The sequence below is a fragment of the Paralichthys olivaceus genome, chromosome 14, assembly GCF_024713975.1.
Source record: "Paralichthys olivaceus isolate ysfri-2021 chromosome 14, ASM2471397v2, whole genome shotgun sequence".
In the NCBI taxonomy this organism is placed as follows: Eukaryota; Metazoa; Chordata; class Actinopteri; order Pleuronectiformes; family Paralichthyidae; genus Paralichthys; species Paralichthys olivaceus.
In genome coordinates this window covers 9,016,379-9,044,113 of record NC_091106.1, presented here as the reverse complement: position 1 = coordinate 9,044,113, position 27,735 = coordinate 9,016,379, and the positions used below count along the sequence as shown (strand labels likewise).

The 27,735-nt window shown below is 45.9% G+C and overlaps 1 protein-coding gene across 1 annotated transcript; it reads left to right on the top strand.

The window, feature by feature from the left end:
- The first annotated feature begins 3 nt into the window (after positions 1-3).
- Positions 4-27,628, top strand: jag1b (jagged canonical Notch ligand 1b). Its single transcript, XM_069539118.1, has 26 exons — positions 4-2,757; positions 3,004-3,309; positions 9,743-9,794; positions 12,169-12,426; positions 12,833-12,893; positions 15,039-15,169; positions 15,265-15,384; positions 16,886-16,999; positions 17,091-17,204; positions 17,283-17,396; positions 17,868-17,914; positions 18,414-18,587; positions 19,023-19,173; positions 20,071-20,235; positions 20,328-20,441; positions 20,574-20,687; positions 20,852-20,965; positions 21,434-21,550; positions 22,230-22,257; positions 22,640-22,725; positions 23,321-23,434; positions 23,519-23,628; positions 24,841-25,080; positions 25,692-25,823; positions 26,074-26,215; positions 26,689-27,628. Exons 1-26 carry the CDS (start codon positions 2,701-2,703, stop codon positions 27,162-27,164), a joined length of 3,651 nt encoding a protein of 1,216 aa, XP_069395219.1. The 5' UTR covers positions 4-2,700; the 3' UTR covers positions 27,165-27,628.
- The last annotated feature ends 107 nt before the right edge of the window (positions 27,629-27,735 follow it).

The following is a 27,735-nucleotide window of genomic DNA, read 5'->3' as shown; positions in this document are numbered from 1 at the left end:
GTCAGAGTGCCTGTGCAGTCTGTGTGTGAGAATGTGTGAACCATGGATCCCCCAAAGCCCAGGGGTCATTTGTGTGATCATTACCATAATCACATTAAGGCTGCAGGAGATTAGCACCATGGCCTCAGAGGAGAAACCCTGTCTGTACTCCATGACAACTATAGACCAGCGTGTTCACTGTTGCCTATAAGCATGTAGGCAACAGCGAACACGCTGCTTGGATACCTATTAGCTGTACGATTAGCATGGAAGGTGGCAGTCAAGTGGTAGAGATGCAGTAAGAAAGGAGACATCCTTTCTTGCCTAAATACGGTGTTTTGTGAAAAAGACACATGTTTCATTTAATATGTGTTGACATTTTGGAATGTTTCTGTGAATGTCTGACTTGAACAAAATGAATAAAACACATTTTGGTGTTAACTGGTGTTAAACTAACTCCAACATCAAACAGTTTCCCTCAAAACCAAAAGCACAATGTCAAAGTGATTGTTTTCTCAATTAGAACGGTCCAATTGGTTCACATATCTCATGGTTGCTTTTCAATGAACTTAAGTTCCACAACTGCTCTCCCCCTCCTCAGTCATCATCACAACACAAGCATCACCTCTGGGCAGGTCAAGAGGGCACAGGAGACGGGATCCCGTCTCACCCCCACCCCCTCGCCCCAAAACCATCTAAAATCTCTATTTTGGCGTTTGCCATCAAGGCAAAAAAAGAGAAATGCTCCCTAAGGTTAAAAACGTCTCCAATTAACCCTAATTACACAGAGAGAGCATTTCAGCGAGCCCTGTAACCTGAGATGTCTATCAGTTCAGCGACTGCGGCAGGCGGGGAGGAAGCTGTACCTTTCATCTTGAAGTTCAACCACAGGAAACGTGACATCTGAATATTGACAGCGGTGATCTGAGACGGTGGAAGTTGCACACAGAAACGTCCCTGTTTGACTGTGAATGCATACAAGCCAACACAACCACCTACTAATACACCTGTTAAACTCTTTCAAGCCAGATACTGGAGGAATTTTGGGACTATCTCTGTAGAAGTTACATCTTTGTGTCACTGTGGCATCCAAACTAAAGATAACCTTTGCTGCCTCAGGGGGAAAAAAGTCAACTGGACCTTAGCTACTTGTACGGTTTTAACAAAAATAGTAAAGAAAATTCCTCACTGCTTATCAGGTTGAAACACATACAGGTGAGACGTGTGACACCCTCATAAATGGCTATAAAGTGTGATGGTGAAACGTTATGCAGTAACTCATTGATAACACTCCTCTTTCTGCAATGCCGCGGTTCCCAACTGTGTTTCCTTGATTGTGACCCATTGAATGACCTGTGTAATTGGTCCTCACAAATCACTAACCACAGGGGTGGTGTGGGTTGGGGGTGGGCGGAGGTTCTCATCTTCTCATAGTAGTCACTGATCCACTTCACAGATTACCTTCTCGCAGCGATACACCTGGTCGCAGTTGCCCTCCGACACCATAGGGATGGGGGAATAACGTCTCTCAGCAGTCTGTCAGTCTGGTCCGCAGCGGCTTCACTCACACTTTTATGTGTTAACATAAACTGGAGGTTGATTGTTGGAAGCAGAATTACACTGCAAGCAATTTGGAATGTGGGACAATCCTCAAGTAGGCATAAAACTTTCAGGGCTGCCACTCTGGGGCACTGTTGTGTGCACTCCAGATACCATGATGTTGTTAACTTTCACACTCAAAGAATTCATCTGATTTTCACAAGATCAAAATGTAAAACTAACTAATAAGAAAAAAAAACCATGCTGGAAATGTGTGGCTGTTGAATATTTACGCCTCTGGAATTCAATGCTCTTTGTCCAAGGCTTTCATTACATGTTGAAAGATGTCTATCATACCGTGCATTTAACAAAATGCCCTTGACTCAGCTACTGGCCTTGATGCAAGATCAGTTTTATAATCCGAGATGATTTAATACCTTACACGTTGGCACAAATGTAGAGGAGAGTAAAAACTGAGCTGGGTCTGCCCACCTTTTTAAACTGACATAAATCTTTATGGGGTAAAATAATAGTATAAATTGTGGCGAGCTGAGTATGCTACTAATGCAGGACGCAGGAAGATAAGGTCTCCTGAAGGAGGGGGGAGGAATAAATTGATGCTTGTCTGAAAATATAATTCAGTTATGTTTTGGTTTGTGGTTTGCAATGACTTATGATTATCAATGTGACTGCAGGCCATGGTTTATTATTTTCCAACACATCTCAACACTGCCAAAGAGTCCTTGTGAGCGGAGTAGAGTATGTGATTATCCTGCTATCTGGAGAGAGGGGCGGGCTCAGTGCGCTCTGCTCATGAATATGGAGGCACATGGCTACGGGGGGACACTCCCCTCCATGTTGAACTTGTGTAGCCAGCTCCAGCTCGGACCAGCAGTCAGTCAGTCAGTCAGTCAGCAGTGGGTTCGGCTGCCGCATGGCTACTGTGTAAACTTTTTCCCCCAGCAACAAGTGGAAGCCGCGGGATAAAGAAGGAGAAGAAGCAGACGCTCGGAGAGGCTGCGGGACAACAACTAGGAAGAGGTCTCCTCTATGAATGTGGAACCTGCGCTCCGCTGATCAGTGTCGTTCCCCACTCGTGCATGTTCAAACCAGAGGAGAGCTCTGGTGCCGTGTGTCGGCCAGACGACTAGTACAATCGAGTGGCAACAGCAGTCCGGAGGCATGATTTTGAGACGGGGCTCGGTGGTCGCTGCCTTTTTGCTGTGCTTTCTAGCCAAGGTATGTGGACTGTAGTGCAGAGAAAATAGCGGGGAGGGTCCGCTGTCTGGATGTACTTTGATTTACATGCGTGTTCGCGTTATATGTATGTGCGCAAACATAACATGGAACCATGCCTCATGCGTAATTGTGCCACGCAGTTAAAACTCCACAACAGCTCAAGTTTTTTTGAATACTGTTTGAAACTTTTTTTTTATTGTTCCTTGAAAGTTTTCCTTTACGATCACCCTCTCTGTCTCCCAACAGGTGTCCCAGGGAACTGGACAATTCGAGTTGCAAATCTTATCCATGCACAATGTGAACGGAGAGTTGCTGAGCGGCATGTGTTGTGACGGCGCGCGGAACATGGGGGATAGAAAGTGCACGCGGGACGAGTGCGATACGTTTTTTAAAGTTTGCCTGAAGGAATACCAGTCGAGGGTCTCTGCTGCGGGCCCCTGCAGCTTCGGAATGGTATCTACGCCCGTCCTGGGAGGGAATACCTTTTCTTTCAAGAGCTCTGTGAGGAATGACAAATCCCGGATAGTTTTGCCCTTCAGTTTTGCCTGGCCGGTGAGTTTGTGCGCTTCCAGACCCCGCTTCTCCAAAAAAAAAAAAAAAAAAAGGGGAGGGGGGGATGAAGGAAAAGAGGGGAAAATGTCTGTTTTCAGGGCAATTCTGTGCAATTACTGTCCGTCAGTCATTTCAGAAAGCACAACAAGCAAAGAATGTGTTTCTCTCTTGGTTGTTGAATTATCCTCTTGAGGAAGGACCCCCTGGTCTCCTCATTATCTGCGCCAATTAACCAGCTGCAGGTATTTTTCTCCATCAGACCCAGAGCTGTCCATTCTGTCTAAATAATCTCAGTGTTAAAACTACTTTGCATGCTTAGTCATCAGAAAACCTCGGCTTTCAGAAATGGACCTTAAATTATGAGCTGCAGTTTGCAAACCCACCAAAATTAATAAAAGAAACATTTAAAGAGAGAGGTACTTTTTTTTGTTTATTCCCCTGTTTGAAAACGTCACTATCACATACAAATCAATTGGGTGCAACTTAGTACAATGCCTCTTGAATATGTTCCCTTGTATTTTCCCCTCAACTGACATGATTGAACAGATAAAAAGTTGGATGAGTTGCATTTTCAGATTTCTCCTCCTGTGCCTCCCCGGCAGCTGCTCATGTTGCACGGTGCACTTTCTCCACAGTGAAAAAAACCCCTTTCTGGTTTCCTCCAGTGTCAGCTCTCTGTTCACAGAGTAAATAAATGGGCCTGACAGGCCTGTGGGAGTGTTGTAGCCCTGTGAGAGATATGATTTGTCAGGCTTGGAGCAACATTTCGGTGTTGTGCAAAAAAGTAGGGCTGCAGCACAGACTGACTGGCCCCACAGCTTGGCCCACAAACTCCTCCACTGTGCCTTATGGGTGAAAGGCACAGTCTGCTGGTATGTGTGTGTCCAATTACATCAAGGCTATTTTTACCTCAATCTTGATGGAAGTTGTTGCGCTGTGATGCCTCGAACATTCAAATTGAGTGAAATAACTGGAAGATGGTGCACGGTTTCCTGTCATGTACGTTTCACTCTCTGTCTCTCTCTCTCTCTCTCTCTCTCTCTCTCTCTGTGTGTGTGTGTGTACCTGTAGGGCAGAGCAGTGAGTGTGGATGTTTGTTTTCTCTCCTGATAACCAGTTAAACTGTTTTCTCAGTATGCAATTTGATATTCTCTGTATTTTTTTTTATTTGCACTCCACTTACACACTGGCGCCTCACACTTTTTTTTTTTTTGAAGACAAAGGTTTCTGTTTATGCTCATACTATGGCAACACTAGGTTGGCATGAATGCTCTGGGCCAGATGGGTTTCATCTTACTGTTTGAAAACCATTAAACTGGAAAACAACACTTATTGACATTGAAATCAAAACTTGTACCATTACAGGTTTGAGGACAGGACTCTTCTCCCAAAATGTCCTTGAACCACTGAAGGAAACTCTTGTCATGTTAGATACCAGAACCAATCCAGTGGAACTTGTAGAAAATGAACAATGATTTTTTTTTCTGTACAGTCAATGGATCCACTAAGACACATTTTTGGATTAACACATCTTAATACAAGCGAAGGTCCCAGGATGAGATCTGTGAAAGGCCAGAGTGGCTCGTTCGATTCTCTCCTCCTTCACTTGAAGTGCTTTACTTCAGTGCACATGAACAATCGTCAGGTTAGGTATGATATCACTCTTTGTCCTGTTCATAAGTTGATTGGCTGTTGTGGACAGATGGCAGTGTGGTGCAACTGGGTTGTTGGGTACTCTGAGTTCATGAAGCCCCCCCAGCCCCCCTCCCTCCCTCCCTCCCTCCCCATCCTCTCTTGTGAGCTGCATGAAGTTGGCCTCTTGTCCTGGCCAAGGGCTTTGTTTAAGTCACGCTCGGTTGGACCCCAGGCATTTCATCGCTTTAACCTTGCCACCCACAGTAACTGCTGCACTTAATGAGGCTACACAGATGTGCTTAGTTCAGGTAGGGCGAGAGCCCTGCGTCCGGCTGAATGCCATCGGCCGGGCATCTTTTACCATGAGCGCGTCTGTGTTTTTAGAGCGGCCAATGGATCCCACCAGTGAGGCGACCCAGGTCCTCACAGTGTATCAAGCAGGGACAATGGTGTGCCCTCGGTGACTACAGTGAGGATTACGGAGCATAATAGAGGCTGTGCAGCTGTAATGCCAGTGCAGGGCAAGCAACAGGAAGCAGTTGTAGTAGGCTCAGCAGCGATGAAGTTTGCTCTCAGGCAAACTGTTGCCTTGTCTCTGGCCACCTCAGCAAGTTTTCTCATGTTCCACCTATTTAATAAAAAAAAAAAAAAAAAAAAAAGAGAGGCCCCTCTTTTTTTCTTTTTTTTAAACTGAAGCAGTTCTATTCTTTTATGTAAAATTGAGGATCTGTGAGCAGTAATCTGCTGGATTGCTAGTGTTGCCCCTCTTTGAGCTATTCCTCACCTTTCATCTGGAGCTTAAATTGATCTGACTCCTCATTGTTCTCACATCAGATTTAATTATGCCTATATTTTCATAGCAATATATTTCCTCTATCTCACACTGAACACAGTGCTGGCAGGTCCTCTGTGACCTGGGATGTGCTTGCATGATTGATTGATTTGACGACAAATCAAAGCAGTCTGACAAACTGATCAGGTGAGTCGCAGAACAATAGTCCGCCTTGTCGTTCTGCGTGTTGACGGCAGCTGCAGGAGTGATGACGTTTATATCGCATCGCATACTCTGCTGTGGCAGTTAAGTGCAAATTATTTTGATAAAAAGAAAAGAGAAATGTTTTCTTTTCCTCACCCCACTTCACCCTGTCTTACTTTAACAAGGGGTTTTCAGTGTTTCAGTGTCATGTTACACGAGGGCTTCTAATGCTTTGCTGCTTATCAGTTGAGTAAAGCTTTATGGAAATGTGACATGCATTGAAAATACTTTAAAATGGGATCCACTGACTTGTTTTTGTTTCTCTTACTGGTGTGTGACCCTTATAAAAACACAGATGACTGGTTGCTTGTTCAGTTAAATGCTATATATGAATTTCATTCCTGCTCCCATGTTTTGATCTTGTTTGACTTGCAATGGATCCAAAATCTGTTCGCACTATCTCTTGTTTTCTTTGGCAAAAGATGAGATTCTTTCATTGGGGCGAGGTTCTGTTGAATCGTGGGCTCATGCACCTTTACAAGATATTTTAATGAGCTCTTGATTGTACAACATTTGTTGTGACAAACTCAAACTCCTTGTTGTGATGAAAATCTCCTGGCAAACACCACGTTCCTTCCTCCCAGTCCATCAGTGAACTCAGTGGCTTTTGAAGGCGATTGTTTGAGTTGTCTTTTCCTGACCGGGTCTCGGGTTTATGGCAAACATGGTGTGTTACTTACACGTCTCAATCATCGTGTCGATCTCATTTTGATACTATTGAAGTGATTGACTCAGGAAAACTGATACAGAAGGTCAACATCTCTTTTGACTGGGCTGTTTACATTTCCTCTGTGCTGAGTGGAGGCCGTGACCAGTCTAATCTGTTGTGCCTTGCCTTTTTTTTTTTTTTTAGACCTTTGGCTTTAGCGTGTTTTTCCATGAGACATACTTCTCCTTTATTTTGTCAGATTTCCTCGTAATGATACATCAGATGGCTCAGTTTTCAGACTAGGGCAGGCTGATAAGCCTTTGTGTCTGTGTGTGTTGGGAAAATTCCCCTATTGAGAGAATTCAGTAGTGTTCTTTGGCCAGTCATTGTGTTTCGAACTGGAATGATCTTTATCGCTTATGTTACTTGTCTGTTGGACAGTGTCTACTTGGCCAGGAAAGATAAGAAGACATATGGCCACACTTATTGCACTTGGATGTGTGTGTTAGTGTCTGTGTGTGTGTGTGTGTGTGTGTGTGTGTGTGTGTGTGAGAGAGAGAGAGAGTGCTCTGTAGTTCAAAGAGAAGTTGTGAGTCAGCTGGGAGCCTGGGAAAAGTGAACCTGGCAGTGGCAGACGGTTCCAAGCTGATAACCACTGAGGAGTTATGGGGTGTTTGTGAATAAGGAGTCAGGCGGTATCTCAGTTTCTGGGAGCAGTTATTTGCTCTGGAACTAAACATCCCAATAATGGTGAGGCTACTAGTTAAATTGAGCCATTATGACATTTTACTTGTGCAGTTATTGATGCAGGAGTTTGTGTGCCAAGACTTTCCTTGTGGGCCACTATCATGTGAATGCATGACAAATAGATAAATCATCTTCTGATGATGATGATGATTATGATCACAGCACTGCAGTAGGTCCCGTGTTGAGGCAAGTCCAAATGGTGCAAGATATGGGTGTGTAAATCTGTCTGGAATCAGCCAATAACTTTATGCAACACTGCGGACAACAGTCCACCACAAAGTGTTTTAATGATTGTTTATTTCCACACTAGTCCTTGAAAGTGAAGATGTGTTGTGTAGCAGGTAGATCATGCTTGTTGTTTCTCCCTAATGTAACCACAGGATAATGTGCTGTCCTTGTTTTGAGAGGTCAGTGAAATGTGATCAGTAGATTACAAATGCTTAACTACTTCTCATATTAGTCATATCAACGTCAATTTACTGTTGCAATGGTGACAAATTAAAGGTTAGGAAACTGATGTAGTCCTCTGCCCACATGATCAGTAATCTTGCATTTGAGTTCCTGTTTTCAGGATGAACTCACCACTGGTAAATTGATGTGTCACAAATGTGTATGTTTTTGGTTGTTGTCCCAAACAAGAATGTTTCAAGAGTCCATGTGGAAGTGCAGTTGGAAATGATGCATTCAAATGCAGATGCACAATCTGGAAAAACACCAACATGCCACAGCTTATTGCTAAAAGAGAATTTGACTCTTGTACTCAGTGTTAATATATAGTTGTAATTGTTGTAGTAAAAGAAGATTAGGTATCACATTACCACTGACTCATGTTCCATTTCAAGTGATTGCAGCCCATTGTGAGTCAGAATACACTGTCCAGCCTGCATCTCAAATAATAGCTGCCCTGATTGCTGTGAAATACTGGCACAGGATGAGACAAGATAGCTCCGGGAAAGATTGAAAGTTGAATTGACAAAACAAGGTAAAGCTTCAGGACTGAGTCATCTCCCTTTCTTTCTTTCTATGGGAAGTGAACGGGGGGTTTCCTTTCAAGCAGCTTTGTTTACCATGAAGTCATGGCAGTAAAGCAGGAACATAGCAGCGATGCAGAATTTCTGAAATGCCTCCAAGCAGCACTGCTAGGGGCGAGCGTGTGTGAATATAACAAGTAGGTGTTTCTAGTGGATGCTCGAACACTGTAAGTGGATTAGACTTTCTCACAATCGTGGACTTTCTCTCCCTAGTTCGCCGTGCACACTCGCAGATGCATTGTTCCTTCCCTCATGACTGTGGCACAGGAGGCTGTGAGTGTGTAAGCTGATATTGGTGTGAGCGCTAAAGACCCTGAATCAGACAAAGCGTTTTTTGGGAGTGCTGAAATCAAGACAGGCCCTCCAGAGTGTAGCACTCATTCACTAATATCCTCACTCAGTCTCTCTCCTGTCCTGTAAATTTGTTTTACCTAACCATTAATCACATTCACTTCTTTTTTGGGGTCTCGCCTGAAAAAGAGGTTTCATAGCACGTTTTCAGAGGTTTATAAATTAGCATGAAATTGACAATCCCTTATACATTGCAAAACAAAACCCACTGTGTTTTCTCAGAACATGGGAAATCATCCACTGCCTAAACTTGCCACATTTTCTAAATATGTGGAAAAAACTGTATTTGGAAAAAGCAGTTTCTAAGGAGAGCAAGTTAACATGGCTGAGATGAAGACATATTTTTGGCATTGCAGGGTGAAGTATGCTTTTCTTTGTGCTATTCTTTTTTTTTTTTTTTTTAAATTATTTTTAAACTTTTTAAAGTTATTACTCGAGAGTCTGTCCTCTGCGGGCTGTTTTAGGCTCTTTTTTCTGACGCCCCCCTGCTGGGTGTCCAGGTAGAACACACCGCAAGTGTCTGTCCACACTATCTTCAGTGTCTTAATTGCTGGGAAGCAGAGACCTCTGCCCCACCACAAGCTTATCCTCACTTCAGATCAACAGGACCATTGTTGTAAGTTAGCAGCTTCTGTATTAGGTCTCTTTGTAAACTAACTCACTGAGAGGGAGATGAAACCTCTGTTTTTTTTCCTGAGGCCTAAACAAGGGAAATGTGTACTTCCCCGTGCTTATTTTACATCAAACCTGACTGTTGATAAGGTGATGTATGTTTATGTGATACTTGTTAAAAGGGAAACCCCTGCAGGAACCCCAGACAGTTAGTTTTACATGGTTGCTAACAAACAAAGTCTCTATCAACCATTCTGTTCTCATTTACAAAACATTTATCACTTAATCACTGAATGACTTTATGATCCTGTGATTGCTTGATGATTCCGTTCTTGGCTAACACTGCTTGTGTCTTTGTCTTGTCTTCCTCAGAGGTCCTACACTTTGATAGTGGAAGCCTTGGACTTCAGCAATGAAACCAGTGGTGAGTACTGAGCATGCCTTCCCCTCTCTTTTCTTTCTCCCCTTCCCTCCCTCAAGGCATCATCTGCATGGAAGGAGTCGTGTTGAGTCAGGAAAAAGTAGTTTATTCTTCCCGAACCTCCTGTCTTTTTCCACATGGTCCACTGGTGGTGTGTGTCTGTGTGCAGAAAGTGTGTTGGCAGGTGCCTGTAAGGTGGGAGATTCATGGGGAAGAAGCAAAAGTGGGGACAGGGCAGACAGTGGTGGGGGTCAGACAGGGAGAACGTGTGGTGAGGTAGAGGACTATGAAAATGTTTTCGTTGGGGGGGATGACTGATGGCAGGTGCTGCCAGCCGGGGTCAGGGTCACACTGTCTCACTGTCACTGAGGCGTGAAACACAGAGTTCATCTGGCCGCCCAGCACCGCCACTGTAACCTGCCCGCCGGCACAATGTGGGGGGGCAGAGGCCTCTGAGCTACACTGTCCCACAGCTTAAAGTTACCTCTTGCACAGGTGGGCTGAGCCCAGAGCATGTGCAGTGAAGCAAATGTCTGTCAGACTGTGGCTGGTGGGGCTTAAATGTGGTGGTGGATCTAAATCCTGGTTACCTGGTTTGGTTTCTTTGTTAACTTTGTGGGGTTTCTGCTGGTTGGTGCTCAGACTGACTACGGCTCGATTCCAGCTGAGGGAGGGCTTGTTTACCTAGGTCCGTCCGACGTCAGCAAGGTTTCGGCCTTTTCTGCTGTATTTGCCGCTCCCCAGAGACCTATTAGGGCACTGGTGTGAAAAGCCCCCTGTATGTACACAGTCAATGCTGGTTAAGCCCCTCTGAGCTCCACCAGCCTAGTTCACAGCTGCTTTAGCTCCATTTGTCCTAGTTGATGTTTAATCTTTTATTAGGAATCAAAGAAAAAAAGTTTAGCTTTCAGATTTGTATTAATTTTACTGATATTTAAAAGTTTTGCTTCAGAAAATGTAAAGTGTTGGTGTTTTCCAACACTTTAGGTAGTTTTTTTTTTTTTTTTTTTTTAAAGCTTAAAGTTTATATTTTCTCTTTATTGAACTTATTTGATGCTCCAGCATGACCTTTATAAGTTTTATCACGCTCATCTGATTTATGTGTAACTCTGAGCCAGGCAGCAGGTAGCATGAATGTGCTACTCCCGACACTGCAGGCCAGCAGTCGGTAGAGAAATGCCACACAGCTAAGCTCTGGATTCCAGACCACTGCGAAATGTTACTAGGTACTGCGATTTTAGTGCACCCCCCCACCACCACCCCTCTTATATACACCACAGCACAGTAAATAAATGACAGCAGGCCACCCCCCCATACTCCTTGCATCATACTACACAGAGGAGCGATTCACCCAGCGGTCAGCCACCTCTGCTCGTGTGAGCACAGTAAATAACAGTGGTGACACATTTTTCATTCTCTCCCAGGTGGAAGATTTAGATACGGAGTAGCGAGTGCTACGTGTGCGGGTGAATGAGCGGTGCTAATGCATGGGGTTTGTGTGTGTGTGTGTGTACAGTCAGTAGTGTCTGGAGGTTGGGCTGAGCATGTTTGCTCAGAGAGTGTTTGCTCTGTGTGTGAAGCTCATTACAGCCCTTGGCTCCCAGGTCAGTCCTTGCTCGCTTGACAGAGCCGTGACCTCTTTATGTTTGACATGAAAATAAGTCGGTTTCTGTGGCTGAGTCTGTATGTTTGTAAATCCCCCCGAGTATTGCACAATCTGTACATCAGCTGGGCCTTTGCTCCCCATCTGAAGTGTAGAAAGATACTTGTAAGCATGAAGAAAAAAGAGTTCAGTCTCTGATTTTTCTGTCTGCCGTTCGTACAAGAAGGTATGTGAGAAAGGCAGCTTGGGAGAAAGTGCTGATGGCACACTGGCAGGCTTCCCAGCAGTGACTGTGGCATTGGTGTCCTCAACGCTGTAATTTATGGTGACTGTGGTTCTGTCCTCGCCTGGGCAGATGCAAAACGCAGCGTCTAGGACCAGTAATATCCTCTAGCTGTAAACCTGAGAATCAGAAACCATCCAGGGAGAGCTGCAGAGGGAGCGTGAGAAAAAAAGCAGTTAAGCATGCTCATTACAGACAGTCTTTTCCTTTTTTCTTAATTTCCTCCTTGTACTTTTCTTCCTCTCCAGCTCACATGGTTGCTTTTAATTATATATAATGCTATCTCAGAGCTCTTCTGCAATTTGTGTAAGAATTTCTGGGGCATTTTTTTGGTTCCCACTGTATGATCATGTAGAACAGTGCAACTCCCAAATGCTCAATGTAGGATTCTGCCCTTCAACTATTCCCTTCCTGACCCGACCTCACCTCAATCTAATATTTTAACAAGACTTTTGCAGTTGAGGTTGATGTTGTCAAAACTGATGTTTCAGGCGCAGATGGAAAATTGATAGAGAAAGGCTCCCACTCCGGCATGATCAACCCCAGCCCGCATTGGCAGAAGCTGACTCACAATGGCCCCGTGGCCCAGTTCGAGTACCAGATCCGGGTCAGCTGCGATGAGCACTACTACGGCTTCGGCTGCAACAAGTTTTGTCGGCCACGGGATGACTTCTTCGGGCATTACACATGCGACTACAATGGAAACAAGACCTGTCTGGAAGGCTGGTCTGGACCTGACTGCAACACAGGTGAGGCCCTGCTGTGGTGGCAGATCAGCCTCAGACAGTCTGATTAGTATATACATGAGTCTGACTGTGAGCTGTGATTCATGATACACTGTCTGTTGTGTGTTTTGAATTCCCACTGCATTTGCCTGTTTCCTTTTCTGTTCAAATAAAGCTTTTCATAGACTGTATGACTAGGGAAAAAAAGAATTCTCAGGAACTCAGCCTGGGTAACTTCTTATTAAATATTTTACTGTGTTATATGACAGGGCCGGCTTATTTTTTTGTTGTCAGCTGTCTTTATTCTCACAGACTGAAATGTCATAGAGGGTAGTAATTATTATATCGTTTACTGCTGTAATTAAATTGGAGCTAAATTTGAATATAGCTACCAGGCAGATTCAGGCAACTCTTCTTCTCTATCTTGCAGCTATATGTCGACAAGGCTGCAGCACTGAACATGGATCATGTAAGGAGCCAGGTGGATGCAAGTAAGTGACAGAGGCTGCTCTGGCTTTTTACTGTATGTGAAATGTCAAGCACACACATACTTACTCTGGAGGCTGTGGTGTGGATCATTGGGATATGTAGGGAATGAGCACCGGTTCTCTCACGACATGGATCGCTCCCTGTACGTGCTCCATTTCCTGGCCAAGAGACTATCAGTACACAGGCTTTAGCAGAAACGCAGACTGAGCTGCTTGTAAATCTCTTGTGGAGCTTTTACCCGAAGCTGCCACTCTGTAGAAAGGAGCGTCTCCACTGCCAAGACTCCATGTTGGAAATGTAGCCTATGTGTTTCCCCCTAACGACTGGGAAGTGTTATCAGTCAAATCGCGTGTAACATTTGGATGAGCCTTAAAGTGAATTGTTTGTGTAGCTAATGGCTTCCTAATGCTGTTTATGCACACAGCCAGAGGAAAAGCCAGGCGCAGATGGATATCAGAGCTTGGGCATTGTGTGCAGTCACAGTTGTATCTCAGCCTCATCCTGGAGGAGGCCCTGCATTACCCAACTCTTTCCACAGCTCATGCGCTGGTTGCTTTCTTAGTTGTCTGATTTGGCCATGAATCAAGCACAGGGACGATCAGGTTTGTTTTTTTTGTTTTTTTTTCTTTGTGCACCAGCTTTGTTATTTTTCCCAAGCTTTTGACATCATCAGGTTTCTTGTAAGTGCTTGTGTGGCCACTGGCAGAACAACAGGTTGAATCGCTTTAGTCTCTGCACAGGTGTGGCTATATTTAAAGCTCTGGGTTGAACTGTTTATGTTCACTCTGCCAACAAACTCTCCAAGCAAGCTCTACTGCTGTTGTAGCGAGCAGTTTTCCCATCATTGAGCTGTTGAGCAGTGTTGAACAACAGTAGTACATAGCAACATTGGCTGCAGGCGAGGGGCAGCCTGTGTCACTGATTTTATGTTAGCGGAGCCTCGGCCAATGACGCTCTGTGTGATTTCCTTTTAGCAAGGGTTTTAATGATACCTGCAGATTTCATTATTACTAATACACTAACATCAAACAGTGCACCCGTGGACCAAGATTGACTCGATAGAAAACGAGTTTGAAAATCATTAACTGTGCAGCCACAACCTGCAGGTTATTAAGAGGGTTTTTTTATCTTAGAAATCATCTCTGTATCAACAGTGCTGTACAATGTAATGTCACATTCTGCAGTAATTTGGCTGCGTGATGATAAATGATTTGGGATCCTGCTGGGGAGTCCTGCTCCGCTTCTCATGGAGCGGATTAGCACACGTTTAAGAATAGCCTCTTTAATCACAGACTGAAGTTTACTTAACCACCGCGTTTATTTTTACAGTCCATCCGTTTCTTGGGGCTAATCAGTGCACCGCTCCCCCAGAGGGATACTTTGTTTCCTGTCACTTGGCTCCACAGCGACGACTGTATCACCACTTCACCACCTTTTAAAGAGCAGACTTATCAGTCAGCCTGGATTGCCGTCTCAATTATGAAGCCCAGGAACTAAAGGGCAGCATTATCAGTGTAATTATGGACCTAGACATCTCAGTGGCCAGCAGGCTGTGTTCCCCTCCTCAGCCTCTGGGCGCGGGCCGGACTCTTGACTCATGGGAACGAGGATGAGCAGCAGAGAAGAGGGCTGAACACTCATCCCTGCAAAGATGTCGTCACTGCCAAGCCACAGGCAGAGTGTTGTTAAAGGGAGCGTCTGGCCGCATGCTAATGTTAGCCGTGCTAAAGGTCCCATTGGAACTGTAATTTAGTGCTTTGTTTTTTTCTGTTTGGTGAAATGTTAAATGCTCCTCTGTTTGCCTGTCCCCAAGTATTGTTAAAAAGCTCTTGCATAAACACCCTGCTACTTAAGATTCATTTGTGGTCTTTTAAGAGGCAGCCCAGTTGTGAGAGCAAGAATACTGCCTCTTTGTTTGTTTCACCACGCTCTGTACGCTGATGTGTACTTCATTAAGTTCAGATTATCGCTGTACTTCTTGTGAAGGAATTTGGAATAAACAAAAGATTAAGATATTAGCATTTTCAGATACCGCTGGGATTATCTGATGTGGCTGTGCTCAGTATTTGTATATGCATGTATGTAGATTAATTATTTTAGATTTTTTGACTTTTCTGAAGCTGATGACTTGACTCTGTGTCTTGCAGGTGTCTGTATGGATGGCAGGGCCAGTATTGTGACAAGTGCATCCCCCACCCAGGATGTGTTCATGGCACCTGTGTGGAGCCCTGGCAGTGCCTGTGTGACACCAACTGGGGCGGCCACCTTTGCGACAAAGGTTCATTCCTCGTCTCTTCATTCAGTTGCTGTGGGAGTGGCCTGTGTTGTGTCAGAACTAATAACTAACGCTGTGTTAAATGTGACTCTCCTCAGATCTGAACTACTGTGGAACTCATCAGCCATGCTTGAACGGAGGGACGTGTATCAACACGGGACCTGACAAGTACCAGTGTACCTGCGCTGATGGTTACTCTGGTGCCAACTGTGAGAGAGGTGAGTGTCAGTGATGCACTGCAAGAAACTTATAGTTCCCTTATTTCTTGCTAGGTAATTGCAAGTGAGCTTTCAAAGAATTTGACTTGTACAGGGAAAACCATCTTCTATCCTTCATTGAGATTCTCTGATCTTTACAAGTTATGAAGTGGAGTTGCTGTTTCAAATGCTTAACCAGGTGTGTAGGGTCAGGCCCAAGATGCAATTGAGCTGCATTATGGGTAAAATGGGACATGATGACTAAAGGGATTTAAATCAGGATATCTTGGCTGCTGTGTTTAATCCATCTATCACAAGCCCCCAAAGTTGTGCAAGTGAAATCCTAAACAAAATATCTGATCTAAAAACTTTGCAGTTATAATCGGAGCTAAGATTGTGGTCTCGTTCAGTCTGCAGACCAAAGGTCAGAGGTGCCTTCGGTTTGTAATCAGAGGAGGTGGCAATAATTAGTTTCCACTCCAGCACGAGTGGCCCCCACATCAGGTAAACCACCAGTCTGGGCCTCAGTGGCCACTCGTCCCTTCACTCCTCAGCCACTCCAGACATATGGGTGTGGTGCTAAGGTTCAGCTGCTGCGAACACTTACCAAGGAGATGATGTTTTTTTTCCTCATTAAATCCGAGCCTCGAAGGGTGCTGACAGCTTAACTGCGGAGATGTCAGGAAACCGTGCCCTTCGTAACAGGAGGTCCGCAGCCTAGGGGGGATACGTCAGGCCATTGTAGCACAGAGGCCCCGCGGTGCACCACCACATCCTCTCACCTCCCTCCTCCCCCCGGCATACCAAGAGCCATCCACTGATCACCTCCAACTGCCTATTTATTCCCCTGAGTGAATTATTCATTTTGGATTCATTTGGGACCCACTCATCCTTAACTCGTCCTTAAAGGGAGGAACTGCAGTGCTGAGCTTGCCCCCACCATCCTCCCTCACCCTCCCTCCCGCCACTCTCTCATCTTGTGCCGCCTCTCAGAAGAAGAATGGCGGGGAGTCAGAGGGAAGTCACGGTGCGTTGGCCAGGTCAACTTAGCATTAAGATGATTTCCTGGTGGTGTGGTCTGCCGGGCGGGTAATGGGAGTGAGATGGGGGGGCTGAGTGGGCTTTGGGGGCAGGGAGGGAGGAAAAGGAGGGGGGAGTAGGTGATGGGTGAAGGAAGGAGTCGACCCCTGGGTGTCTGCTGCTGACAGAGTCGTCCCGGAGCAGAGGAGTGAGAGGTTTTCTAGGGCTAAGAGTCAGAGGCTGAAATGCATTTTTACATCTGATTAGTTTTATTAGGAAGATGATGGCAAATGTTCGACCTGGCAGCTGCAATAGCAGACGTACAACCATCTTAATATCTGCCAAAAAAGGTAAAGGTTATTCAACAAAAGTAAAAATTGGTGATTTAAAGTTTCACAAAGTGACAAAATGAGTACTGAAGGGTGGAATTTTCCTTCTTAAAATGACTCACAGGGGTGTGTGTGTGACCTGTTCACAAAACTGTCCTCCTTTCTCCTCCTAGCGGAACATGCCTGTCTATCCAATCCATGCTCTAATGGAGGGAGCTGCTCAGAAACCAGTCAAGGCTACGAATGTCAGTGTGCGCTCGGCTGGAGCGGCCCCTCCTGCACCATCAGTGAGATTGAACTCAGCCTGCACCCATCGAATATGAGCACTCTTATAGGAAATATCATGCGGGGTAACCAGATTTTGATTCTCTTGTACAGATGTTGACGACTGCTCTCCAAACCCCTGTAACCATGGAGGCACCTGCCAGGACCAGGTCAATGGTTTCAAATGTCACTGTCCCTCTCAGTGGACAGGGAAGACATGTTTGATTGGTGAGCCACCTGAGCCCTTTCCACCACTTCACGCCTGTCAACTGCACATGCATCTAACCCCCTTCTCTCCCTGTCCAGATGCCAACGAATGCGATAGCAAGCCCTGCGTCAATGCCAACTCGTGCCGCAACCTGATTGGCGGGTACTTCTGCGAGTGCGTCCCTGGTTGGACAGGGCAGAACTGCGACATCAGTGAGTTGAAGGCTGTCAGCAGCAGCTGTGGAATGGGACACCTGTCCAACTCCTGCCCCCTTTTTCTTTCTTTCAGTCTTTCTTTTTTTCCTTTCCTGTCCTTTCAGCCTGAATTAAAGCTGTAACATGAAAAAGCATAAAAGCCAAAAGTTGGACGAGTGCAGCCTTTCCCTGCAGTATGAAACTGCCGTATTATTATTAGCCCCGTGTGTGGCCAAGGCTGTGGTGATTAGAGGTGGCTCAAAACAATCCCAGCACTAGTTTCACTTGGCAGCAGACGGGATTGCTCAATACTCCATGTTGCACTGATTCTGCAGCCCCGTTATCCAACTCTTGCAGAGTGCTCTCTAGCTCCGACAATGTTTTTAAAGGCCCCTAGCATGGGAAACATAAAGCACAGACTTGTTTTCAAAGACAGACTATTTAGTCAAGCTGTTCAGAATTAATCCTCAGATTTGTTTTCTTGTGCAGATATAAACGACTGCAAGGACCAGTGCCAGAATGGAGGAACTTGCAAGGTACGTGTAGGGTCAAAAACATGACTATCTCTTTATCTAGTATCACTACTCTGTTTGCCAGCTTGTTTTATTGTTTTTTTTCCATTTTTTTCCGGGGTTACAGCCTGAGACATTCACAGCGGTTTTATAAATAGCTGCAATAAAGTGTTCTCTCCAAAAGGACAGAAGAATTGTTGTGGAATTCCTCTCTGAAATCAAATCTGAGGGGAGTAGGTTCAGAGGGGTTTCTGAGGGAGGGACACACAAGTTCCTTGACCACACTAGATTGAATTACCACAAACATAATTGTGTTGAGTTGGTGCCAGGAAAATGTGTTGAAATAAATGCGGAGCTGTGATAATTTTCCTCCAAAACTTGTCGCAGCCCCCACCTCCCTCTCTGCCTCGCTCTGTTCTGTTCCCTGGTTTGACAGTTATTGTTTTGGGACCCCACCCTGTCGAAGCTGTTAATGAAACTTGGAGTAGGTGCGCAAGGTTAACCCCTATTTCTGCATCCTCAGGACTTGGTGAACGGGTATCGTTGCGTGTGCCCCCCTGGCTTCGCCGGTGAGCACTGTGAGAGAGACATAGACGAGTGCGGGAGCTCGCCGTGTCTGAACGGCGGCCACTGTCAGGACGAAGTGAATGGCTTCCAGTGTCTGTGTCTGGCTGGCTTCTCAGGAAATCTCTGCCAGGTGAGACACAACTTCCACCATCCCGCACACATGCACGCATCCTCCTCGCTATCGTTTCTCATCTTAAGCCCCTACACCCCCCTACCCCCCCCCCCCCCTCTCTGCCAGCATTGCTGTATCTTTGAGTTCGTTGTAAAGTTTTCCTGCCCCACCCTTTTAAATGGCTGTTGTTCCACAGTCCTTCTTAAAAGGGAGTGCTTTGTTGAAGCTGCTCCTGGCTACAGCGGGATACATTCCTCGGCGCTGAAGCCCAGACTCAGAGGACGGCTCCTATGTCTCTGCCTTGTTTTTCCCCTTCCCTCAAAGCGCTGTGCGTGTGTTATTTCCTGGCACAGCCTGTAGGGAGGATGCTGTGGGTTTTACTCTGTTTAGTGTAGCAGAAACTATGTCAGCTATCAGGTTCACTGCTTTCTATTCAATACCTTTCTGCCCTAGCTGGATATCGATTACTGCCTGCCCAACCCGTGTCAGAATGGAGCGCCCTGCTTCAACCTGGCCACAGACTACTACTGCGCATGCCCCGAGGACTACGAGGGCAAAAACTGCTCCCACCTCAAAGACCACTGTCGCACCACCACGTGTAAAGGTACGTCTCCTGCAGGCAGCGACCACAAGCTTTTTGCTCTTTGACTCTTTCCAGAACATTTCTGAAAAGTGATCTGCATAGCGTGCTGCAGTAAAGTGCTGAATAAGGCCAGGCCGTCACTATTTGCCGGAGCACTCTGCCCACATTTTTCCCACGAGGCCAATTCTTATATTTTAGTTTTGTGCTCTGAAGTTTCTTGGCAAAGGTGAGCAGTTATTTTTCTTTGGTGTAGATTCCTTGATGATTACCCCCCCCTCCATCTCCTCGGTAAAGCTTTTCCAATGATTCTCCCCTCCTCTGAGTTCGTTGAATATCTGGCAGAAGGCTCTGTGACTGTGTGTGTTCTTGGTAATGACTTGGTGGGCTCCCTCTTTTTTTCCTCCTCAATGAATGTGCACATTTTTCTGTGTGAGCATGTGTAATTGAGTGAGTGGACCAACCACGGAGTCAGATAGCAGACGGTGGGATTCTCTGTGCTCTTGGCAAGAATTAAATGATTACAGGGAAGCGGATTCACCCCCGCTACTCCTAACCTGATCAGACAGGGTGAAAGGAAGGGATTTCAGTGCAGAGTGTCAAAGATCACTCTGAGTTGCTTATGAAAGCATAACAGCTTATCGCTCTCTCAGTGTTTTTTCCACATTCCTACAGTGATACTATTTTCCTGAGGGGCTAAGAATCAATCAATATCTACAAGACCTCTTACTTGTTCATCATTCCGCTCTGTCACCTGTTGGTTATATTTTATTAAGTATAGACTAATGGATGGTTATATAACTCTCACTCTTTTGAATATCACCTGGAAGACACAAACTGCATTTTAGGATTTGGAACAAGCTTTTGTTCAAACAGGCTTTGCCAGTTGTTTGACTGTGTAACTGCCTTGACTCTCCGCAGTGATCGACAGCTGCACAGTGGCTGTGGCATCCAACAGCACACCGGGAGGAGAGCGTTACATTTCATCGAATGTGTGTGGACCTCATGGCCGTTGCCGGAGTCAGGCTGGGGGCCAGTTCAGCTGCGAATGCCAAGAGGGCTTCAGAGGCACCTACTGTCACGAGAGTAAGATTACGATATGCAACACAAAAGCACAACTCAAAGGGATTTATCTGAGACATGCTCAATCAAACTATCCCATTTTAAAAACATTTCAGATATCAATGACTGCGAGAGTAACCCATGCCGCAACGGCGGCACCTGCATCGACAAAGTCAGCGTGTACCAGTGCATTTGCGGCGACGGCTGGGAGGGCGACCACTGCGAGATCAGTGAGTAGTACTGCTTGTTCTGTGATGTCAAAACAAAGCAGCACCTCGTGGGATTGTTAAATCCATGTCTCAACAAAAAGTCTGTTTGATGTGCTGCACATAAATCAACCTCCCGTCCGATGTCTCCACCAGACATCGATGACTGCAGCACCAACCCCTGTCATAATGGAGGGACATGTCGAGACCTGGTGACTGACTTCTTCTGCGAGTGTAAGAATGGCTGGAAGGGAAAGACGTGCCACTCCCGTAAGAGCCCTTTTTTTTTGTTATTCCACACCCATAGTCTGTCTGTGCAGGCTGATGGTATGTGTTTAATGCTGTATATAATTACTCCTATACATTGTGTATTTTTTCAGTCTCATGTGGGTGTACATCTGAAACAACCCTAAGATTTGAAATGTTCCCTCCAGGTGAAAGTCAGTGTGATGAAGCCACATGCAATAATGGTGGCACCTGCCATGACGAGGGAAACACATTCCAGTGCAAGTGTTCTCCTGGGTGGGAGGGTGCGACGTGTAACATAGGTAAGTCACACAGTCAGGCCAGCTTAGTTAAATGTTCCATATTCTCACACACACACACACACACACACACACACACACACACACACACAGAATAAAAAGAAGAGGCTTTGTGGGAGAGCTCTGTCTTGTCTGGGATATTAATCAGATTTGTCAGATTGGCAAGGATGACAAACAGTTTTTATGCCTTCGCTCTGTCAACGCCCCCTCTCCTTTCATGATCCCTCCTTGCCCATTCCTCCCCCTCCTGTGAGTGCTGACAGGTATCCATTTAAAATCCCTGATTGCTCTGACAATCCCCTTCAAAGTCATGGAATGCAGATTTGCTTAGAGAAAAAGGGAAATCCAACTGTAACCAACAGCAGCCCCCCTGTGCATGTTTTAAGATTTATGATTGCCCTGATAATCCTTTGTGATGTCTGGGGCGAAAACCCACTGACAAACGTTTCTTGCTCTCTTTTTCTGTCTCAGCTAAAAACTCGAGTTGTCTTCCAAACCCGTGTGAGAACGGAGGGACCTGTGTTGTGATGGGGGAGTCGTTCACCTGCGTCTGCAAGGAAGGCTGGGAGGGTTCCACGTGCACGCAGAGTAAGTGCTCTTTAAGGGGGAGGGGAGTGGAAGGGAAAACAGTGGACGTTTATTGCTATTAAATGATGATAAACCTCTTGCTTCTCGGTGCAGAGGTGAAGTCCTGCATCTGATTAAATTTGACTCTCTCATCCTCCCTTCATCTCGTACCTTTTTTTTAATCCCTCTGTCTCTGGTCTCCCCCCTGGCTGCTGCAGGCCATGAGAGGAGAAGGAGGAGGAGGGAGAAAGGGGCTCAGGAAAGTGGAGACAGATGTTTCTCCAGCCCCCTCTCCTGCTCCCTCCTCCTCATCCAACACACTCCCCTCTCTCCCCTCTCGTCGTCGCATTCCTGTCCAAACAGTGACATGTCGGCTTGTTCTGCAGCCCTCCTCCATTTCCCCTGGATCCCTGCCCCTGTGTATGCTTGTACTCTGAAACATAAATTCCCAGATAGCCGAGGAGGGAATCTGGGTGTGTAGGTGTTGTAGGCGGCGGCAGCAGCAGCAGGGGTGTTGTGGGAGGTGGAACTGAGTTTTTTTTCAGAGTGAGAGTCGACAGTTCTTTTGCTCTGTGTTGTTAATAAAGCAGCATAATCAGTTGAGGCCCGACCAGCCCAACATGCCTCTGCACACGCAAGCTCAGACGTGCTCTTTGCTGTCATGTGCACTCATACCTCTCTCTCTGTTTTTTTCATTCAGATACCAACGACTGCAGTCCCCACCCATGGTAAGTAGCTTTAGATAGATGTAAACAGGCTTCCCCTTCTGTGTCATCGTCTCTCACCTGCAGGCGTTCTTTCTCACCATTCTTCCTGCTGACAAGAAGGCATACACCCTTCCATTCCTGCGATGCATTCAGCTAACCCTTTCTGCTATAAACTCCCAGATGCAACTCTTACATAACCTCACGCCATGGGAGCACTCTCCCAAATCCATGCACGCTTGTCAATACACACTTAATTGCTTTAGAGAATGCTCATTATATGTGAGAATATTCCAGCCTGAAATGGTTTGATATAAAAGAAGCATGGATAGACTTCAGTGTGCAGGCCTGCGGGCATCCTGAGATACAAACTCAAGTCTCACTTGTCCCTCTTTTTTTTCTGCAGCTACAACAGTGGAACCTGTGTGGATGGGGATAACTGGTACCGCTGCGAGTGCGCCGCAGGCTTCGCTGGTCCAGACTGTCGGATCAGTGAGTATTAAGTTTGCCTCCCGCTCCTCCCTGATCCCCTGTTGGAGCCGTCAGTCAGAGCAGGCCTGGGTCCCGGTCCCAGTTGCTCCAAATGGAAGGTCTAGTCGGCCAATTATCTGTGCATTGGGCTGCGGGCCAGGCCGAGCCATTTTGGTGTCACCTCTGCGGGCCCTGCTGCTGTCCCCGGGGGAAACCGGCTTAGCAGGCCAACAGCAAATCAGCCATGCTCTCTGACACTGATTACTCAGATTGTTTTCCCTCTTAAAGGCTTTCAGATGGCCACATTCTTTCCCATTGCAAACCCTTTGTTCTGCTAAGTCCAGCCTTTAGTGCCTGCATACCTGCTAATGATGCTGCTTTTAATAAAGCTGCACAAGGCAGAAACCGTCCAGGGCTGATTTAAAGCATGTTTGCTTGTTTTTTATTAACTGGTGCGTATGTGTACGTACTGTTCAAATGACACATGACCTTAGTGAATTTAGCTGAGGAATTAGATTTGTGTGCTGACTGCTTAACCCAATATTTGCGTGCTGTCGGGCTCTGCCCTTTAGTTCATGAAGGAGCTGTCTCTTACCCCTCGTTCTCCCCCTGACAGATATTAATGAGTGCCAGTCCTCTCCGTGTGCCTTCGGCTCAAGCTGTGTGGACGAGATCAACGGATACCGCTGCTTGTGTCCACCAGACAGGACGGGGCCCCTATGTCATGAAGGTAAGAGTCCTCATAAAATGATATAACATTAATAAACACCCCATTTCTTTTTTTGTATATTCCTAACACCCTGTTATTTAACAGTGACGAGAAAACCTTGCTCTGTTAACGGACACGTCGCCCCTGATGGACTCAAATGGGAAGAAGACTGCAACACTTGCCACTGTGTCAATGGGAAAGTCGTGTGCACAAGGGTACGTCCAAACAAACAAACTAAATGCATGCGTAATGCAAAAGTAAAGAACGGCATTTATGAGAACTCCGTGCAGCTGTGATACACATGATGTCATTGTTTACTCGTGGGAGAATAGGCTGTGGAAAAGAACTGTAATAAACAGAAGAAATGCTGCATGGGTGGTTGCATCTGATATCTTCACATGTCTCAGGTCGGCCATGTCAGGGCACAACCACGCTCCGTCACAGGGAGGAGCGGAGTCAGTTCTATACATAAATTATGTTTTGAAAAGAAACAAAACGCTCTGTTAAAATAAAAAGTATCAGATGCCACGGCCGACGATTGGTTGATTTACAGCAGAGGCATGAAGTGGTGCTATTATTATTACACTGTGTGAACCCACCAGGTGAACAATGGTGCCTCTCAAATGGCTCGCCCCAGGAAGAAATGCATCATGGGCTAAAAATGATCCAGGCCCGGTTTAGGCCACCATGACATGAGAATACATGCGTATCTGTGTTTTTCTTTTTCTACCAGTAGATTGTGTGTTTCATGCAGATTATAGAAGCATTTCCTTTAAACTGTAGTGAATCTTTACAAAGTGACTAATATCCTTGACTGGGAAAAAACCGGTGTCACTGATTCCACTTCACAGTCCTGCTCAGGGCTGGGTGTTGAATCTCTGGTATTCACTGCTTCACACACATTTATTTTGGTGCCAGAATCTGGCTTCAACTGTTTGTGTGGTGGTGATTTTAATGTATCTGGCTTAAGATCTTTTTAGTTTAACTTTTTCAAACCTTTTTTTTCTGACTTTGATCAAAAACTAAATGTAGCCAGTTTTAGTCTATTTAATGTGGTCTAAATTGTTGTGTGGCTGCTTGTGTTTAGAAAATATTTCAAGACTTTGGGTTGGTTTGATTTGAAAAAGGGGGGTTTTATAGAATGAATCCCAAAGCCAACGTTTGTCATAACATTTCGCAAAAATTTGCCAGAGAAAAATCAAGTCGGTGTGATTTATCCTCTGGGAACCATGAATGTCTGAGCAAAGTTTCATGGAAATCAGTTTATCAGCTGTTTATTTTATTCTGAAACAAAAAGGAGGTCAGACTGACATTGCCTGTTTAGAGCAATGTACTTGAATGACTTCAGTTCCATCAGCCCTGTGTTTGTTTGTCTCATTCAAAGAAAAGTCTGCGACACTGATCCTCTGTCATGTTCTTCTCTCCAGATGTGGTGCGGCCCCGCGTCCTGCAAGCTGGGTGTCAAAGGTCAAGGCGGGTGTCCCTCGGGTCAGACCTGCGTCCCCATCAGGGAGGGCCACTGCTTTGTGAAGCCCTGCCCCAACTTTGGAGAGTGCTGGCGCTCCAACCCTCCCACGCCCCCCACCAAATGCCACCCCAGCTCCAGTTACCAGGACAACAGCTGCGCCAACATCACCTTCACCTTCAACAAGGAGAACATGCCTCGAGTGAGTTACCTAGAGCACCAGGGCGGGAGGCGCTGAATTAAACTGGTTTTGTGGTCATTTTTTACGCCTCTCCTCCACCACCACCCTTTCAGTGAAAAGGAGCAGTGAACTGTGAAAGATCAGGTTTTCATATGTAGTCAACCATCCCTCATGGGCTAAGAAAGATTTCCCGTCCAAGACTCTAAATAATCCGGTCATGAATTTAAATGTGCTCCTGAAAGAAAGGAAGGAAGAAAAAGCCGAGCAGAGTTTCCTCCATCCAAGGTTTGGTCTTCCTGAAAATCAGGCATTCATGAGTTTGCAGCCTGCGCCAATCCCCTCTTAACTCCGACCGCACTACCAGATTAATTTCAGGATCATATGGATTTGAGCTGAACAGGACCACTGGCGACTCTGTCACCACACAGGATCATCACTTGCCAGTTGTCTAACAAGCATGACGGCAGATAGTGACAAGCATATGAGTCTGCGGTCTTTAATCTAAATACGGTGGATCCCAACCAGATAGCATGTTGAGCCTGCTGCCAAAATACAGGCCGAGCCTTTTGTTTTTTCTTCCTGACCCACCTCTGCTTTTTCATGTGCGCTAACATTTTCTTCTTCTCATCCAGGGCTTGACCGTAGAGGAAGTGTGTAAGCAGCTGAGGCACTTGTACGTGGTGAAGAATTTCTCCTTGGAGCATTCTGTGTCCATAACTTGTGACCCCTCATTCTCAGCCAGCAACGAGATCCACGTCTGCATCGTAAGTACCCTCTCTCAATCCCAGCCTGCCATGTGTTGGTCTGCCTCTATTAACTCACACTCAGAAAAAGGAAAATGTTGATTTATAGCCTGCAGCACACGTTCTTAGCTGCACTGAGACGTGCTCTAATGGGTTATGTGGTAGATTTTTAGGTTTGGTTGTTTAATTTCATCAGTTTGACAGCAAGTAAACACAATCAATTTCAGACCAGACAGATTTCCAACCTCGCTTTTCTTCCTGGCACTTCCAGGCAACAGACGACCATCGCTTGGACCGGAGCCCCATTAAAGAGATCACAGACAGGATAATTGACCTGGTTAGCAAACGCAACGGGAACAACACCATCATCTCTGCCATCGCAGAGGTGCGGATGCCAAGCCCCAGCAAAACTGGTATGAACCGCATCCAAAACTCAGCTTGTTGCTTTATGCAGTTTTCCAGACTTGCACACACATGCATGGATTTTTTTATGGATTTGAAAAGATAAGAAGATAAAGCCAGCCCGGCCACCGGGGGCTGTGATCTCATGGCGCTTGTAAACAGTGTTTATCGAGGACGTAGTCAGGAAAAGAGGATTGGCTACGTGGCTTCGGATTGGCTCGTTCTGTGCCTGGCTCGACTTGTTGCAAGACTCCTGCATGTGTCCTCCATTTATCAACATGGTGACAGCAGACTGCCATCACAGCCAAATAGAAGCGGCCCCTTCCCCTGTTCAGAGCTCAGGTTGCACAGGAAAAAGCATGCTAATGATTTAGCAAGCTTGGTGTCGTAATGAATAAAACCTGTCGTGTTTTAGTTTAACTGGGGTTTCAATCATCTCTATTTGTCGCACCTCTTTAATCTGTGTTTGTCTTCCTCCCTCCAGACTACCTTGTGCCCCTCCTCAGCTCCATCTTCATCGTCATCTGGGTCCTCGTGCTGGTCTCAATCTTGCTGTGGTGCATGCGCCGTCGGCGGAAACAGAGCAACCACAACGGCGCGTCGGCCGCTGTCTCTGAGGACAACACGACCAACAACGTGCGGGAGCAGCTGAACCAGATCAAGAACCCTATAGAGAAGCATGTGGGCCTCCCGGTGGCAATCAAGGACTATGAAAACAAGAACTCCATCATTGCCAAAATAAGGACAAATCATCCCGAGGGGGATGAGGACGACAAGGAGAGGCACCTGCAGAAGGGCCGCTTTGCCAAACAGCCAGCATACACACTGGTGGAGAGAGACGAGAAGACGCCCATCTCCAACCCCAACTCCACGTCCAAACACCCTAATTGGACTAATAAACAGGACAACAGAGACTTGGAGACAGCAAACAGCATAAACAGGATGGACTACATTGTATAGCAGACAGCTGTGTTGCCGTGCAACCAAGCCTTACGCCTTCACACCCCGGTGGTGGGTGAAACAGGGGGAGCATCGGCATGTTAGTAAACTGTCGTGTCAGTCGTGACCCCACAGTATTTCCAGATATTCCCCGTGTTAATTTAAGTTTTGACAAGCTGGCTTACACTGGCAGTGACAGTTGCTTCGGTTGGCTGGAAACACAAGGCACTGGTAAACATTTCACTGTAGAACTAGTTGCAGAAGTGTCTTCCTATGCATTTCATTCGTTTCCCTGTCTTCTTCTTCATTTGTTTGTTTTAATTTAGTGGACACATGGAAGGGGCTCCTGGTGTAATTGTTGTACAATGACAAAAAAAAACTACGCGACGTGTTCAACACTAGAGTTAATTATTTTTAGTACGTGTTTGAATTCTTTCTAGTTCCGTTTGGAGAAAGTGCCTTTTTCAGCTTTAGACTTCAGCAACTGTCAAATGGAAAAAAAGAAAAAAAAAAAAGATCAACTTTATTATTTATTTTTATTTTTCGGGTGGGGTTGGGGAGGGACGGGCTCAATGTCAGCAGTTGCTGCCAA